Genomic DNA, 16,796 nt, shown 5'->3' with positions numbered 1-16,796 from the left:
GAACTGTTAATCAGAAAGAAGAAGTGATACATCTGAGAAATAAGCAAGAAGCAAGCGGACTTGTGTCAATTAAACGAACCAAGTAACAAAATTTTAACCCCTGGTAAGAAGTCAGCATGTTCGAACCCCAAACTGTCTTAGGCACGTCAGCTCCTAGAGCCGTAATGTGGTGCTTTTCCATAAGAGGTTAGCAGCAAGTTTCTCCCAGCACAAAACAAAGATGCTGCACACACAGGTGCCTAACTCCTAGTTCAAGATCACTTTTCTTTTTTAATCCTTCCTTTTGGCTGCGGCAAATGTTCAAGTTTATGGCTTCCTCTTAAAAACACAGCTCCCAAATTTACATCTCTCACTTAGACATCTTTCACAAATTGTAGATTCTCCCTCACCCTTCACGTCACTCCCATTTGGTTGTCTAAATACATTATGTTCCAAACCAAACTCAAGGTTTCTTCTCTGCAAATCTGCATTTCCTGAGGTCGGTCCCAGCTAAGTCAACAGTGGCAGCTCGTCCTTTCTGTCGTTCGGGTCCCAAACAGGAAGACGTCCTTGACTCTCTTCTCTACTTGCAAATTCTATCCTGAATCCAAGCACGGCTCAACAAGTCTACCACACACGCTCCTCCAAGCTCCCGTCCCTTCTCTCTCACGTTAGTTCCACATGCTCCTAACAGGCCCCTGATCGATCCCTTCGCATTTCTTCTTTCACGACAGCGGCCAGGATAATTCTTTAAATGCAATCAGATCACTCTGTTCTTGTGCTCACAGCCTGTCATTTGTTCTTAAAAACCCGTCAACGTAAATGTCAAAGTTCTTGCAATGGTCTGTAGAAGCCCCCACGCTATCCGGCCCCTTGTCGTGTCTCTGACCTCATCTCCTACCACACTCTGCTCCAGCCACACACCTCCTGGCTGCTCTGCCCCCACACCCGGTAGGCTCCTGCCCCAGGATATTGGCACTCCTTCTCCCTTCTCCCCCGGAACATTCTTATCCTAGATACACATGGCTCTCCTCATCTACGTTACAGCTTTGAAGTCACCTATGAACACTTGAAAAATGCCACTTCTACCTCTCCTTGGCTTTCCTGATTCTCTTTCCTTGCCTTATCTTTTTCCCTGTAACATTTACTGCCATTCCATATAGTGGATATTTTATTGTTTATATATTTATGATCTGTCTCCTCTGATTAGAATGCAACCTCTGTGAGGATAGGAATTTTTATCAGTTTTGTCGACTACTACACCCCCAGCCCCCGGACCAGTGCCGGGCACATAAAAGGCACTCCAATATTTTTTAATATTAAATGATTTGAATAGATAGGTCTTCTAACAGAAGTGTTTTCTGTACTGAATTTTTAGTTATAGTGTACTGATATTTTAAATTTTCTATCTAGTGTCTCATTACATACTTGTTATTTGTTTTTTCTTCCCCTTCATCCTCCTCTTTCTTGACTGAGATTTCTTCTCTTTATTCTTTTTTCTTTTCTATTTGTTTGGAAGTTTCCATTTGTTTAGAAGTTACCCGAGTATATTTTCAATTTTACTTCTAACACACGGGAAAAAGCACACATCCTAAGAGTACAGCTCAATGGTTTTTCCCAAGTTGAACATATTCATGCATGGAGCACATATTTCAAAAACCTAACACTGCCAGTGCCCCCCCGAGCCCCTCCCACGCTCTGTTCTGGTCGTCATTCCTTCTCAAAAGGGTAGCCACCATCGTTAACGCCTAACGCATGAAGTAAATTCTGCTTGTTTCTGAACTTTTATTAATGGAATCATTCAGAATGTTTTCTTTGGTGTCGCCTACTTCAATACTCCATGACATTCATCTGTGTTGTTGCATATAGCTGTAATTTGTTCCTTCCCATAACTATTCCATTGTGTGAATACACTACATTTATTCATTGTACTTTAGATGGACACGTGGACAGTTTCCAGCGTGAGGCTATTATAAAAAGTTCTGCTATGAACATCTTGTATCTATCTTGGTAGACTGAAGGATGCATTTCTATTGGTACAAGAACAGGCACGGCGTTGCCAGTCATAGGCATACGCCGGACTTTAATAGATACTGCCAGACGGTTTTCCAAGGTGAGTACCCCAGTTCACAGTCCCAGCAAGTGTAGGAGAGTTCTAGCTGCTCCACAGCTTCACTAACACTTGGTATTTTTAGTCCTTTTTACTTTAGCCATTTTGGGTGGGCAGGTAGCGATACCCCATTGTAGGTTTCATTTCACTTTCCCCACGACTTAATGAAGAGCTCTTTATTATGTATTTACTTTTTGAATATCTTCGAGTGAAGTACCTGTTCAAGCATTTTCCTAATTTCATTTTTCTGATTTCTATTCTTCTTAAGTTTATTTATTTATTTTGAGAGAGAGGGGGCCATGAACGCATGTGCAAATGGGGGAAGGGGCAGAGAAAGACGGAAAGAAAGAATCCCAAGCAGGCTGTGCACTGTCAGCATGGGGCTGAAACTCACGAACTGTGAAATCACAACCTGAGCTAAAATCAAATGTTGGATGCTTAACCGACTGAATCACGCAGGTGCCCCTGATTTTTTTTTTTTTTTTTATATTTTCTGGGTACAGTGACGTTCACAGAAGCTTTATATATTCCATCTCAGTCCTTTGTCATATATCTGTATGTACAGATCTCTCTCTCTCTCTCTAGATATCTGTATATCAAATAACATCTTCCACTCTGCTCTTGCCATTTCACTCTGGTATCTTTTGATGAATATATCCTAGCTATGCTCTTCTAAGGCTAACGTAAATTAATGCTACAATTAAAAACCTTAGACTGCTTTGTGAGTTACCTTCTCAAAGTATGTGCTATTAATGTTCAGTATTTTTTCCCCTCTCCCCAGTTTTATGTTCTTGGTGTTTTTTTTTTTGTTTTTTTTTTTTCAGTTGATATTTTTGGTCAGCTTTTTTCTTGCATCCAAAATTCTCTATCCAGGATTATCTTCCTTCTGCCTGAAGTATATGCTTTAGAATCTCCTTTAGAGATTTCATTTGGTGATAAAAGTCTCTTTTTGTCTGAAAATACCTTAATTTTTCTTACACTGTTGACCTGCATTTGCACGGGCTGCACAATTCTAGACAGACACTCAGGATCCTTCGGCTGCACTGTATTCAAGTTACACACTCTTGTTGAGAACTCAGCAGTCAGCCTGCTTGTTTCTTTCTGGGTGACTGACCTTTTTCTTTGTTTGCTTTGAAGATATTTTCTTATTCTTCAGTTTCTTTAAGATCTAACTAGGTGTGTTCTTTTATTTATCCTGCTTGAGAACTTTGGGGCTTCTTCAACTACAAACTGATTATCTTTCCACAATTCTAGAAAATGATGAGACATTATCTTTTTACTTTTTCCACTTTCAACTCTTTCTAAGGCCCCTTTGTAGAACTCTGACTTGATGTCACTTTTAAGATTTTTTTCTTTTATCCTTGAGGATTCTTATCCTCTCATTCTTTCCTATCATTCCCTACGGACTATGTTGGGATAATTTCTCTGAATCTATCTCCTAGTTCCTTAATTTCCTATTCACCCGTGTCTAATCTGATATCACTCCCTTTCTATATCACTTTATCAAATTACTGTTTATCTCTATCAATTCTGTTTGTCCCCTGTTCCTATTCTTTTTACTTTTTAAAATCTACTATGATGTTTTGTATTTAACAACTCTCATATCTGTACTATCTTTCAGGTTGGTTCCTGTTGTCTGTTGTTCTGCTGGTCTCCAATCACCGTGACTTGTTTGCTTGTGTGTTTAGTAATTGTGGCCTATGAACTGTTAATTTTTAAAAGTATACATTGTGGAATTACTTGAAACCTAGGATGGAAGGTGGCTGCATCAAAGAGGATTTTGTGTGCTTCTAGCAGTGATCTGGGAGGGCTCACAAGTTGATACACATTAGACTAAATTGGGTTTCCTCTGGACCACACACATAGTAGTGGGGATTTGAACTGCAGGTGGGCAAGACGATCAGCTCATGGGAATCTTTTTTTTTTTTTTCCCTTCAGCCAGCATCAGGGTCAAAACGGACTGGTTTCGGCTCCCTGGGGTTTAAGCTTTGTTAATTTTGTTTTCATCCCCAAGAAGCAATACTTTTTTTAGATTGTTCGTTTTTACAAGAGGCCTATTTGCATAGGAGTATAGAAAGACACGCCATTGTCTTTTTCTTCTCAAAATTTTCTGTTTTCCTGCCCACTCTCCTTGACTAAGCATTTTATGCTATTGAAACAAGTACTGCAAAGAGCCATTAATGGACCCAGCGACTCCCTTTGTGCTTTCGCGGCCTGTGCGTTATGTACAGATTACTCAGAATAATCTTCTTTGCACTGTTTTCTTCACAGCATAATCCTCAAATCTATAGTGACTCCTCGTGGGCAGTCCATAATTGCGTGAAAACAGCTTTCAGCCCCCTATTCAGGGCTCTCCTTTAACTCTTTTATTAACTTCAACTTGTCTTCCTCTCCTTTTTTTCTCTTTTTTTTTTTTTTTTTGCTATACTCCAAATTCAGTCTACCCACTTCTCAAGGCATGGTTTTGATTTTATGCCAACTCTGTGCTTTCTCATGTGTCATTAATATCACCAGAAATGTCTTTTTTTCCCCCTGTTGTCACATTTATTTTTGAAAAAAAAAAAATTATCATGTTCGTAACATTTGAGATCTAGCCTTTTATAACACATTTATAAGAACGCAATACAGCATTTTAAACTATGGGCAGAGTCTCATTCATTCTATGTGGACATAATCCTTTGAGGTCCTGACGTTATACAGGAGTCTCCTATTATAAGCTCACTCGGGGCAGGCCCCGGGATATAGCTCCTGTCCTCTGCGTAACACTCCGTCAAAACAGGGGCTCAAGGGATTCGGAGCTCAATAAAAACCCTCAGGCCAAGTGTAGCTCTGGCATTCACCTTCCAGGGCTCCCGGTTCCTGCAAATATGCGGATGCTTTCTTTTTATATCAGTTCTGTGATACTTTAATACATCTTCCAAAAATGTAACCTTTACTTGTCTTAGTCGAGACAATTATTCAGGTTGTCCAATCTACCACAGTCGCACTGAAGTTGGATTTCTTCTTTTATTCCTTCCTTTCACAACGTTTTGTCGGGGGTTCTCCAGCGTGCAAGACACTGTTCCAGGTTGCAGAAATACACAGAAAAATACCACATGGTCTCTGATCGCGTGGTGCCCACCGTGTACCATGGGAGACAGACACATAGCCCATGAATTGTAACGTAAGGGATGCTCTGCTTTTTTTAGATGAGGAAATAAACGAAGAGAACACTGATTGAGCACACTAACTAGATACTTTATGTGCATTGACAAATGGGCCTTGGAAAATAAGGCGTATTATTCTCATTTGCATATGAAAGTCCATAAACCTCCCAAGGTTATGGGATTAGCATACAGTGGTCCTGGGTCCTAGAACTGCTTCACTCTAAAGCCTAATGTGGAAATGTGGTCATTCGGTTGCTGTTTTCATGTGATGGAATCAGAAAGGAGTGAGGAATTATGTCCCTGGAGAGCAGGGAAGAGGAGGATGGACTGAAGTAAGGGAGACCTCAGAAGAAGTGACTTTTTAAAAAAATTTTTTTTCTTTAATGTTTATTATTTGAGAAAGAGACAGAGAGCATGCAGGGGAGGGGCAGAGAGAAAGGGAGACACAGAATCGGAAGCAGGCTCCAGGCTCTGAGCTGTCAGCACAGAGCCCGACCCGGGGCTCGAACCCACAGACCGCGAGATCATGACCTGAACTGAAGTCAGCTGCCTAACCGACTGAGCCACCCAGGCGTCCCAAGAAGTGACTTTAAGACAGATCTTGAAGGATGCCTAGGACATCAGGAGGTAGAGAATTAGGTAGAGAATTCCAGACAGAGATTGGGCAAAATTACAGGGGCATTTAAACACGTGACTTGGGAAATACAGAATATAGCAGAGTATGCAGGGATGTGGCCAACTAGTCCAAAGGCAGATTTTAAGGGGCCCTGAGTCCATCTCGTGATCACTGTGTTTTTATTCTTCTCATAACTGATTTGTAACATGTGAAATGTCAGTGGTTTGCCATGGTTTATTGGGCTGGAGTGGACATCTGTTTTGTCTACCTGCTATCTTCTTTTTCTCCCCGATAACAGCCCTTTCCTTTTGCTTGGGAAATCCTTCAATCTGAGTTACTCAGTTTTGGTAGAAGTGACTCTGCCCCCAGCTCCAGGGGTGAGTGTATGGCACAGGCTGGGCCAACCACAGCATCATAGCTCCCATTCATGATGGCTGGATCAGTGATGACATGTGACCCAATCGGAGCCAGTAAACCCAGATCTGGGCCTTTTCTCCTAATGGGTGAGAAGGTTACAATTTCTAGTGTTCCCCTGGGGTTCCCAAGTGGATAGGGTATAAGCCCGTTAATGCTAGAAGCCATCTTGCCTCCGGAAGGGTAGGATTTGTCTGAAAATGGAGCCATGCCAGGGGGGGAAAAGCCAAGAGGAGGAGAAGTAATATTGAGTCTTCGTATTCTATCTGTGGACGCGGATCCCACCATGGCCAGACTTTCCTCAAAGTGAGCCTTTTTTTTTTTTTTTTTTTTTTTTGCTTAACACAATATGATGTGATTATTGTTACCTATAATCAAGAGTCTTGACTAACATGAAATAAAACACAACCTCAATAAAGTCAGCTAATCATACTGTGTCAATTATTTTGGCCCACAAAAAACAACAGGAGCTGGCAGACACACAAAGAAAGTATTTGCTGAGTACCTATCATGTGACATACGGTCAGATCTGGCCCTGACAAAACCCCTGTGAGGTCCACAGTATGAGCCCTTTTTATGCATGAAGCAACACTGCAGGAATATGAAGTTATTTCTTACATAGCCAGTAAGATTTGAACTCTGGTCTCCTTCTACATCCAGTGCTCTTTCCATGATCTGCATACCCGTGTCACTAGGGCGAGTTACCCGGTACATAACAGATGTTCAATATTTGTAAACTAATCTACAGTCGTGGACACGCACAACTTTAGAATCACGTGGTGACGGTGAAGAGAACCAGGAAGAACACAACTTACCGTGGCTTAAGGAGTGTCTGGCCAGCTTTGGGTCATGGGGGCGGGGCTTTGTCTGGACAGCGATGATGTTCCCAGTGTCCTGTTTCCCGGGCAGCGGGCTCCTGCTGCCTCCGTGGACCTTCGTCACCTTGTTTCTTCCCAGCATCCCTCCAGAGGCAGCCCCCTAAATGCACGCAACAGGGAGAGTGCTGCTGAATTCGGATTTACCTGCTCTGTGTTTCACTGACTTGTGCTGTTCATTCATTCATTTCTCACAGATGGCAATGATCTCTTATAGTACTGAACGCAGTCTCCCTAGACTAAGTTTCACAAGGATGCATACGATGTCTTTGGCTCGCCTCTGAATGGTCACCGAAGGCCCGGCACGGAGGCAGCCCCCCTCCCCACCCCCGCCTGGAGGCAACCAGCATGAAACACAGCACTGACAAAGCAGGCTCTTCCTATATTTAATCTCACCTCATCCCCATGACACCCCATTAGGAAAATATTAGTCCATGTGATAAAGAGTTTAGAAGGGTTAAATAACTGGCCTCTGGTCTCACAGCTAATAGTCGACCAGGGCAGGGCTTGAGCTCAGAGCCCCATTCTCTTGACCACCGAGGGATGCTGTGTTCCTTCTGCCTGACATTTCATCTTCCCGCCTGCCATTTTTCTGTTCCTCCTCACTTCCTTTCATCCCTCCTCCCTCCAGGGTTTGTCAGACACCGAGTTCTGGTGATTGATACAAGGGGCAGGGTGGCCTCTACAGCGATCACGGAGACTATGCACAGGAACAATTAAGGTACCACAGGGCCAGCGCTATTTACAGTTGTATTGTTCACTAAGACGGAAGCAGAGGAGGGGAGGTCAGTTCTCTAGGCTGGGAGACAGGGTGGGGAAAGACTACCAAAGCAGGTCTTATTAAAGCGTATTTTAAAATGTAAGTAAGAGATCGACTGAGGGGATAAAAGAAGACCCGATGCACAAATCAGCACGAGCAAAGCCACGGGGGTCTGGTCAAGGGTTAGTGTCCTCAGACCAGAATATGGAGGCTGACGCTGAGGGCGGAGTGGAAGGAAGAGGGGAAAAAAGAGATGTGAAAGATGGGACAGAATGAGGCTGAGTGATGCAGGGTCTTGTGGGCGAGGCCACCTGTGGGCTCCACTGAGCCTCGGGCAGCAACCCGAACGGATGTGCATTTCAGAAAGATCTGGATGGATTACCAGGAAGAGGCCCTGGAAGGACCAAGGGGAATTACAGCATTTCTGGCCATCTGTCGGACGACAGTGGGAGAGGAGATTACAGTCCTTCCGGCTCCAAGTGGGCAGGAGGCTTGACCAGGACAATAACCTCTTGAGAGTAACTGGGAAAAAGCTGACGTATTTAACAGATATAAACGATGGGGTCTCCCCAGGTCTTGGTGGGACCTGGGCAAACTCAAAGGCCAGTACAAGGAGGGGCATTCTTTTAAGTCACACAGCCAAGAATGAAGTTTTTAATGGGGGAAAATGACAGGGAAGAAAGTCAGTTTCATACACGTGCCTTCCTTCGCTGTGGCCCCTAATAAAGTGGGGCAGGGCTCCCCTCGGGTTGTCCTTGGGAATGCTTCCGAGGAGGCTCAGTTTGAGCCACAGATTATGTTTTTACTGACTTACCATTTACATCTGACCCCGAACACCACTGCTACTCCACCCACCACGTTTATGTAAAGGAATCCAAATACTTTTGATTCCCAAACTCAAATCCACTCTCGGAAAGCAGGAATATGTCCCTTTAGTGGTGGCCTGACCCCATACCTGGCTCTTGTCAGACAGCCAGCACGGATGAAGAACAAATCCCCGCTTTTGCTCTTTCGCGGTCAGTATCCCTAACCTTGCTCCCCTATTGCCTTTTGCATGCTCCTGATTAACCCCTTCCTGACCTCGGCCTCATCGCCCACTTACGGGCTTGCCCTCTCTCCGGCCTCATGTGCAACGCCGCCCCCCTAACTCTGGTCCCTGCCTTTCATAATTCGTGACTTATTTCTTCCTTGAATTACGCTGCTTTGTGACACCCTATAAACACACAACCCGGCCAGCCTGGGTCTCCAGGCCCACAACACTGACGACCTGTTGGATTCACCCAAGCCCTGCCGATGGAACTGAAACGATCTGAGGTCATAAGGTAGGCACATCTCAAACAGGTTCTTAGAATGTTCTGAGCAGTACAACTGTCGAGGTGGTAGCAACTGTCGAGGCCTCTGACCACTCCAGCCGTTCTGAAGGGGACAGTGTCAAATGGATACAGAGACACGCATATAGGCGGTATTTGCGGACAGGTAATAACTAACAACACCTTTCATTTTTATGGTAGCTTAGGGTTTACCAAGCACTTTTACGTACATTACTTCTTTTTATCATCACTAGCGAGACAGAATCAGGATGGGGCTGAAGATGATACCTGGGTACAGATTATTTCTTTTTCTTTTCCACATGAGATGGCCTAGCTGAGAAAGGAAGTTGTTTCAAGCCAGAGTACGCACCTGAAGGAGGCCCCTCCTCCAGGCTCCTTCTTTTGCAGGGCAGAGCACCTGAATGGCTGTCCCTTTATGTCTTGCCCCCAGGGCACTTGGCTGAATCCACACTAGTCCCAGCCCGTCTCCTAAGGCCTGCTTCAGGACTACTGAGTGGAAAATCCAAGGCTAGAGTTCTGTGTTACGGTCACGTTTATTTCTTTGGTAAAACACCCAACACCCGCTGCGTCTTCTGACTCTGGACAGCTGCTGTCACAGCCTCGGAAAGGTCCCTCCATGAACTGCTCCTACAACATGGCTGGACTGTTCTGTTGGCCCGGAACCCTAGAACACGGATACCTCGAAAAGACGGCTTGAATGTAGATCCCTTTCTGGTTTTCGAGGTGCCAATTCACACAGCTCCTTTTCCTTCTCTTTTTTACCTTCATCTTCATGTGTAGGGCTTAGATGTGAAGAGATAGCAGGGAAAAAGTCAGGTTTAGAGTGTTTAGATCACAGTGTGCCCCCCCCCACTTTAATGAAATGAATGGAAAAAATGAATTTAAACAGACATCAATAATCCCTCTTCTCTCCCCACCTTCTTCTAAGATGAGGATCAGGTCACTCATTAGATCATCTCGTTGAGTTTCTATCTGCTCCAGTCAATGCCAGAACGAATCCCTCCTTAAAATCTCCCTAGGAACTCGCCATTGACTACAGGATAAAATATAAGCCCATTGTGATCTTACCACAACCTTTCTTTCCAACCTCGTCTCCCTCTGATCCTTCCCTCCACTTTTGCTCTAGACTCTCACATTCCCCAAACCTACCAGCCTAGTTCAAGCAGTTCTTTCTTTTATCTTTTTAAGTTTTTTTCTTTTTTTTGGCGGGGGGTGGGGGTGGGGGGAGCAGAGAGAGGATCCCAAGCAGGCTCCGTGAAGTCAACGCAGACCCTGACGCGGGGCTCGATCTCACGACCATGAGATCATGACCCGAACTGAAGTCTAGAGTCCGATGCTTAACCGACAATCACCCAGGTACCCTGCAAATCTCCCTTTTTATTTACTATTTCCCTTATCAGACATGCCTTCCACATCTTCTATTGCTGGAAAACATGACGGCAATTTGTTCTCAATGTGTCTGAATTTCTCCGAATCTTACCTCCAAGAATCCTTTCCTGATTCTCCCAGTCCTACCTTCTTATCTGCTGCCCCAATAATGTGTCCTTCCATCTTGTAGCTTAACGCATTGTCTATGGATCTGCCTCCAGTTCGTTCACTTTGCCTTATAAACTAACAAGTTACAAGGAGGCAGAGCTCTGTGATTTCTGTATCCCAGCACTAGTGCTGTGTAATCCATGGCGGCAATAGCACAGTCCTGGCACAGAGTGGTACTTAGTATTCCCGAAGGAAACGAATGACCTCCATGCACGAGAATACAGATGGCAGCTGCACCGGAGGGAGTGTAAGAGAGGCAGGGTGGACGGTGTCATGAAGAACCAGGACAGAGGACCAAGGGACAGAATGCTGGAGAACATCAACACCAATATGAGAACTTCTGCTTCTGGCATAGTGAACTAGATTTACAGCCACAATTATATGGAAGGCAGAAGGAGAGGAGCCCTCAAAGAAAATCAGAGAGGGGCCACCACGGGAGGAAAAGCACCAGAGAGAGCGCTGTTCTGAACGACAACGGCAAGAGTTTTAAGGAGTTTCCTTCATGCATCTCAAAAGTGAGCACTCACGCCCACCTTTAAGGCCATATGCTAGTTCTGTGATGATCAGGGGCTGTGAAGGAGGGCTGGGTTCTAATCCCCAACATCCCCCTTTCTGAAAGTCTAAGACTTACCTGTCTAAAAAATCAAATTGTATCATTTATAAATGAATGGTCACAGTGCCAGTCTCCACGGTTACCATGAGAATGAAATGTGATAAAAATGTTGAAAGCCTAGCACTGTTCAGAGCACATAATGGGCCCTCAATAATTGTCAGTGTACTTTTCTTCATGGAAGCATTTGCTATGTCAGAAGTACCCGATTCTCCTGTTCTCACCACACACTGCTGGTATTTCTCCTAAAGCATTAACTGCCTTGTTGACATTATGTCCTTTGTAACCTATCTTCCTGTCCCTCAGGCCCTTGTCTGGTACTTTCTACACAATTGGACCTCCATAAATGGTTATCAAATCCAATTCGGTATTGTGAGTTCTAGGGAGACTCTAAGGAAATGGGGTACATTATCCCTGCTTTGAAACTTGTAATTCCCCCCGATCTATAGTATAAAGTCTAAATCTGTGCCATCCAATAGTGACTACTATCCAGGTGTGGCTCTTGAGCACTTGAAATGTATCAGGTTCAAAATGAGCTGGAAGTATAAAACATGTCTGGATCTTGAAGACTTGGCATGAATACAATACTATAAAATACCTCAGTATTGATTACATGTTGAAAGAATATTTTAGTATACTGGGATCAATGAAATACATTAATTTCACCTGTTTCTTTTTACTTTTTAACATACAGCTACTAGAAAACTCTTAAATGACATCTGTGGTTTGCCTTATAGTTCCATCGGATGGGGCTGGTCTAAATGGCAAATAGACAGCGTGGGACCTCCTGGATCCCGCTCTGTATGTGCCCCTGGCTTCGTTCCTGCTGCTCCCACACTGCACCTTATGCTCGGGCCTGATCTTTGTTTGTGGATTTCTGGACCAGCCTCACTGTTGAACAGTATGTGTTTGCTCCTACTTTTCCTTGGGCCTGGAACATACATTCTGACATTTTCACCGGGCCAATTCCTACAGGTCTTTCAAGAATAAACTCAACTATCAACTCTTCAAGAAAGGGGGCCCAGAGCCTCATCTCTGGGCTTCTATAACCTCTTAGCAGTGATTATATTATATTGCAAAGTCCTACTTATGTGGTCATCTGCCTCCAAATAGCTCCTGACCCCCAACCATTCTGGCCTCCACTCCCATCTTGAACCAAAGGCAGAGAATATATTCTATTCATTTTTGGACTTCAGAATCTAGCGGCATCTGAACAGGGGTAAAGCTCAATAAACATTGAATGAATCATTCGACATGTGCTTACCAAGTGCCCAGCACCCTGCTAGAGGGTAATTATGGGGACCATGAATTGAGGCAGGCAGGCCAGAACTCAAGGAGAAACATGAAACGGGCTTCCCCTATGACCCACTGCTTGCGTTCGTATCCTCGGTCAGAAAATTTTGATACTTCTCCAGAGTTCACTGACCGTGTTTACCCTAATGTATTAAAAATAACTCCAGGGGAAGAGTGACAGACACAGACTCTGAAGAGGCGGATAAGAGGCTGGTAATGCCCTTGCCAAGACCGTGCTCTGAACCTACCAGTAAAAGAGGTTTTAGCAATACCAAGAACAGGACAACATGGGCCCTCCTCACAAGGAGCTCCGACGGGAAGGAGGTAGAGGAGAGTGAGGATGAACTGGCATGTTAGCAAATAAATGACATACAGCAATGTCAGCGCCAACTTGTGACCTTACAGGGAAGGGGCTGGGTACTTCTCTCTGAAGGAGGGGAATTAGGAAGGTTTCTTACAGGAGAGGGTGTCTGATGGTCACTCGATGTTTGCCAGATCATCAAGTTGGGGAGTAAAGGCACAGAGACTCGAAACAGCACGCTGGATTCTGGAAGCTAAGGTCTTGGGGAGTCACGTGATCGTTTTATGCCTATTTGTGTGACTCCCACAACCCAGGAGCCCCTGAGGGTAGTGGTCATATCGCACCACTGCTGCAGTCCCCGCAGTTAGAAAGTGACTGGCTAGTGACGTTGGGGGTCTCAGTAAGTGTTTGCTGATGAGTTTGGTGTGGGCTAGAACAAGGCAGGAGGCAAAGGCCGTGCAGGAGCCCTGAGCACCTTCTCTGTACCAGGCACCTGGCGGGGCACGAGGGAGGCTGAACCAGGCCAGTTTGCCCAGCTGGCCCATTGAGGAAAACTAGTTCAGTCATCAGAGGGTCAGTGGTTGGATAAATGTTTTTCCATTTGAAGGTAAAACTCACCTAAATTCTCCACGGAGACCACTCTTCCAAGGCTGAAAGTAAAGAGGAAACTGGTCATTTTCATAAATCAATCCAAACCATGCCTTTGTTGTTTGGTTACAGCCCATTAGAGACTTGAACAAAAGATGAGGTGAGGCCCGAGGACAGAGCAAAGGCAGACACGGACAACAGAAATTTCCAGGAACCATGAGAGGAAAACAAGCACCCCCAAAGCTACGGCACACGCCAGAAGAAATGTGTAATTTGCTTAGAAGAACTCATTGTCCTCTGCATGCTTTTCCAGGAAGGCCTCTGTAGAGGAAAGACTTTCTGGTCACTTGAGGAAATATGTGCTTGGGATATTGGGGCAATGTTTCAGTGGGCAGAAGTGGTAAATGAGTATGTAAGCCATTCTGGGGACTCTCCCTTGCTGGTTGTGCCCCACCTTGATCCAAAGTCAGCTCTCATATGATCTAGATTTGTCTCTGTTAAAATTACGTCCCAGTGACCACAACAGAGCTCCTCGTTTATTCAGTCGTCACACAGATCTGATTCATTCATTATTCTGAATCTAGACAAGAATACTGAAGAAAACAGAAAATATCTAAGCCTCGAAAATGCTGTCACCAAGACCAGCCTCATAGCTCATTTACCCTCCTTTGAAGGTAACCCCACAAGCCTTCATTCGGGGACTACTGGTTTTTATTTTCCATAGAATTCTAACAAACTGGATGGCAGCGCAGGTAAAATAACACGTCAGACGGACCTCTGCTGCGTTACTCACAGGTTGTTTTCTCTCTCTGAGCCTTGAGTTCTCACCTGGGAAATGAAGCAGAGATACTACCTCGGTGGAGAACACTGAGGATTAAGTGCTCCCACATTTGCACAAGTGCCTGACACACAATAAGGACTCGGCACATGCTTTTCCATGTGAAAGACTCCCTTCCAGACACAAAGGTATTGACAAAGAAATCCTAACTGTCCGACAGGAGACAGCAAACACCCTTGTGGTGGTCGGATGTGAAGGGATCTAGCTCCGAACACCTAACAAGGGCCCAAAAGCATTTCACCAAGAAGAGCGTGAACTATGCCCACTCAGTCCATTATGTTCCAGAGGATTCCACGTCATCAAGAAAAGGTGAAGTCAGATTCCCCCCACCCAGTTAAGAATACTGAGATCGGGGCGCCTGGGTGGCTCGGTCGGTTAAGCGTCCGACTTCGGCTCAGGTCATGATCTCACGGTCCGTGAGTTCGAGCCCCGCGTCGGGCTCTGTGCTGACAGCTCAGAGCCTGGAGCCTGTTTCAGATTCTGTGTCTCCCTCTCTCTCCACCCCTCCCCTGTTCATGCTCTGTCTCTGTCTCAAAAATAAATAAACATTTAAAAAAATAAATAAATAAATAAATAAATAAATAAATAAAATTAAAAAAAAAAAAAAAGAATACTGAGATCAACAGGGGCGCCTGGGTGGCGCAGTGGGTTAAGCATCCGACTCTTGATCTTGGCTCACGGCACGATCTCACGGTTCGTGAGTTTGAGCCCCACATTGGGCTCTGCACTGATGGTGTGGAGCCTGCCTGAGATTCTGTCTCTCCTTCTCTCTGGGCCTCTCCTGCTTGTGCTTTCTCTCCCTCTCCCGCCCTCCCTCCCTCCTCCCTCTCTCAAAATAAATAAAAACAAATACTGAGTGAACACAATTCATGTCTCTAAGACTTAAAAGTTAAAAATACTTTCAAGCTTTTTAAATTTTGAATGGGTTAACTCTAGCTATTTATGGATTTCACCTGTGCAGAAAAGTTTATCATTTGGTGATGTTGCCAGATAACTGAAGCCAGTTTTTTTTTTTGGTCTTGTTTCTGGAAACTTTTAAAAATCAGAATGGTTCTACCCTTGTTAATAAGAACAACAATCATTTATAGTTTTCTAGCTATAAAGTGTACCCACTAACGAACAGTCCTTTGCAGCAAGTGTAAGAAAGCAAGCAGAAAGATGTAAGATTTGACTAAATGAAGACAATGAGAAAAGAGTAAACTTTAACTGACCCACAACATGAAGTTAGCACCTACTGTGTGCCAGGCATTACCTACTCTGAGTTCTCCCAGCGATGATGAACCCCCTTATTTACTGAGCACCTACTACAGAAGATATGGTAACCACAAGGCATATGCTTCCTGTCCTTACAGAGAATACACATTTTACACAGACATAACTGGGGCTCATGACTGCAACAGAAGCCAGCACTTACTATTAAACTGTTCACCTGAATTTACCTTATTCTCATTCCTACAATGACCCCAGATGTTGGTACTTTTTTATTTTTTAAAAAATTTTTTAAATGATTTAAAAATTTTTTTTAATGTTTATTTATTTTTGAGAGACAGAAACAGAGTGTGAGCGGGGGAGGGGCAGAGAGAGAGAGAGAGAGAGAGAGAGAGAGAGAGAGAGAAAGACACAGAATCTGAAGAGGCTCCAGGCTCTGAGCTGTCAGCACAGAGCCCGACTCAGGACTCGAACTCACAGACTGTGAGATCATGACCTGAGCCAAAGTCGGATGCTTAACCAACTGAGCCACCCAGGCGCCCCATAAAATGATTATTTTTGACAGAGAGAGACAGACAGGGTATGAGCAGGGGAGGGGCAGAGAGAGGGAGACACCCAATCCGCAGCCGGCTCCAGGCTCTGAGCTGTCAGCACAGAGCCCTATGTGGGGCTCGAACTCACAAACTGCGAGATCATGACCTGAGCCAAAGTTGGATGCTTCACCCGCTGAGCCACCCAGGCACCCATGGGTACTTCTATTATCTCTATTTTACAGGTGAGGAAATGGAGGTTCAAGATCACACAGCCAGGAGCTGGGATTGAGGCCAACAGTGATTCTGCCTGAACCCTAATCAAGCTGTTCCAAGGTGGCACCTACACTGTGCCCACGAGGAGCCAGCAAATGTGCCTTCAAAGGGCTGGTCATTCTCGTGAAAGCACAGATATGCACATTTGGCTTGTGCCACAGCAGTCCTCTCTCTAAAGGGACAGTTATTAAAGGCCGGTTGATGCTGGCCGCCATAGATAAGGGGCTTAGAATGGATTGGGACCAGATTCTCTCCCCCTTCCACATTTTCTATCTCTGTTATTACAGGCCTCAGGCTACAGAATCTTAACAGCTGGAGTCTTGGAAAACCCTCAGGAATCAGGGGAAAACCAAAAGCAAAGGCTTTTCTCCTTGCTCATAAAAA

The 16,796-nt window shown here is 44.7% G+C and overlaps 1 protein-coding gene across 7 annotated transcripts in view; it reads right to left on the bottom strand.

The window, feature by feature from the left end:
- The window catches only part of FYB2 (FYN binding protein 2), a 125,277-nt gene that overhangs the window by 27,604 nt on the left and 80,877 nt on the right, over positions 1–16,796 (bottom strand). For all 7 annotated transcript variants that reach the window (XR_008419451.1, XR_008419453.1, XM_053894846.1 and 4 more), the window contains exons 7-9: positions 13,590–13,621; positions 9,911–10,013; positions 7,081–7,243 (exon numbers count right to left, since the gene is read on the bottom strand). Coding sequence is in view for 5 of the 7 variants with exons in the window: in XM_053894846.1 (XP_053750821.1) it covers positions 7,081–7,243; positions 9,911–10,013; positions 13,590–13,621 (298 nt within the window). In the remaining 2 variants the exon portion in view is untranslated. The remainder of the gene's footprint in view (positions 1–7,080; positions 7,244–9,910; positions 10,014–13,589; positions 13,622–16,796) is intronic.

Source organism: Panthera pardus, unplaced genomic scaffold (assembly GCF_024362965.1).
Source record: "Panthera pardus isolate Hobbes unplaced genomic scaffold, ASM2436296v1 HiC_scaffold_11, whole genome shotgun sequence".
In the NCBI taxonomy this organism is placed as follows: Eukaryota; Metazoa; Chordata; class Mammalia; order Carnivora; family Felidae; genus Panthera; species Panthera pardus.
Note: the sequence above shows the minus strand (reverse complement) of the source record. Positions and strands in the feature narration are given on the sequence as shown.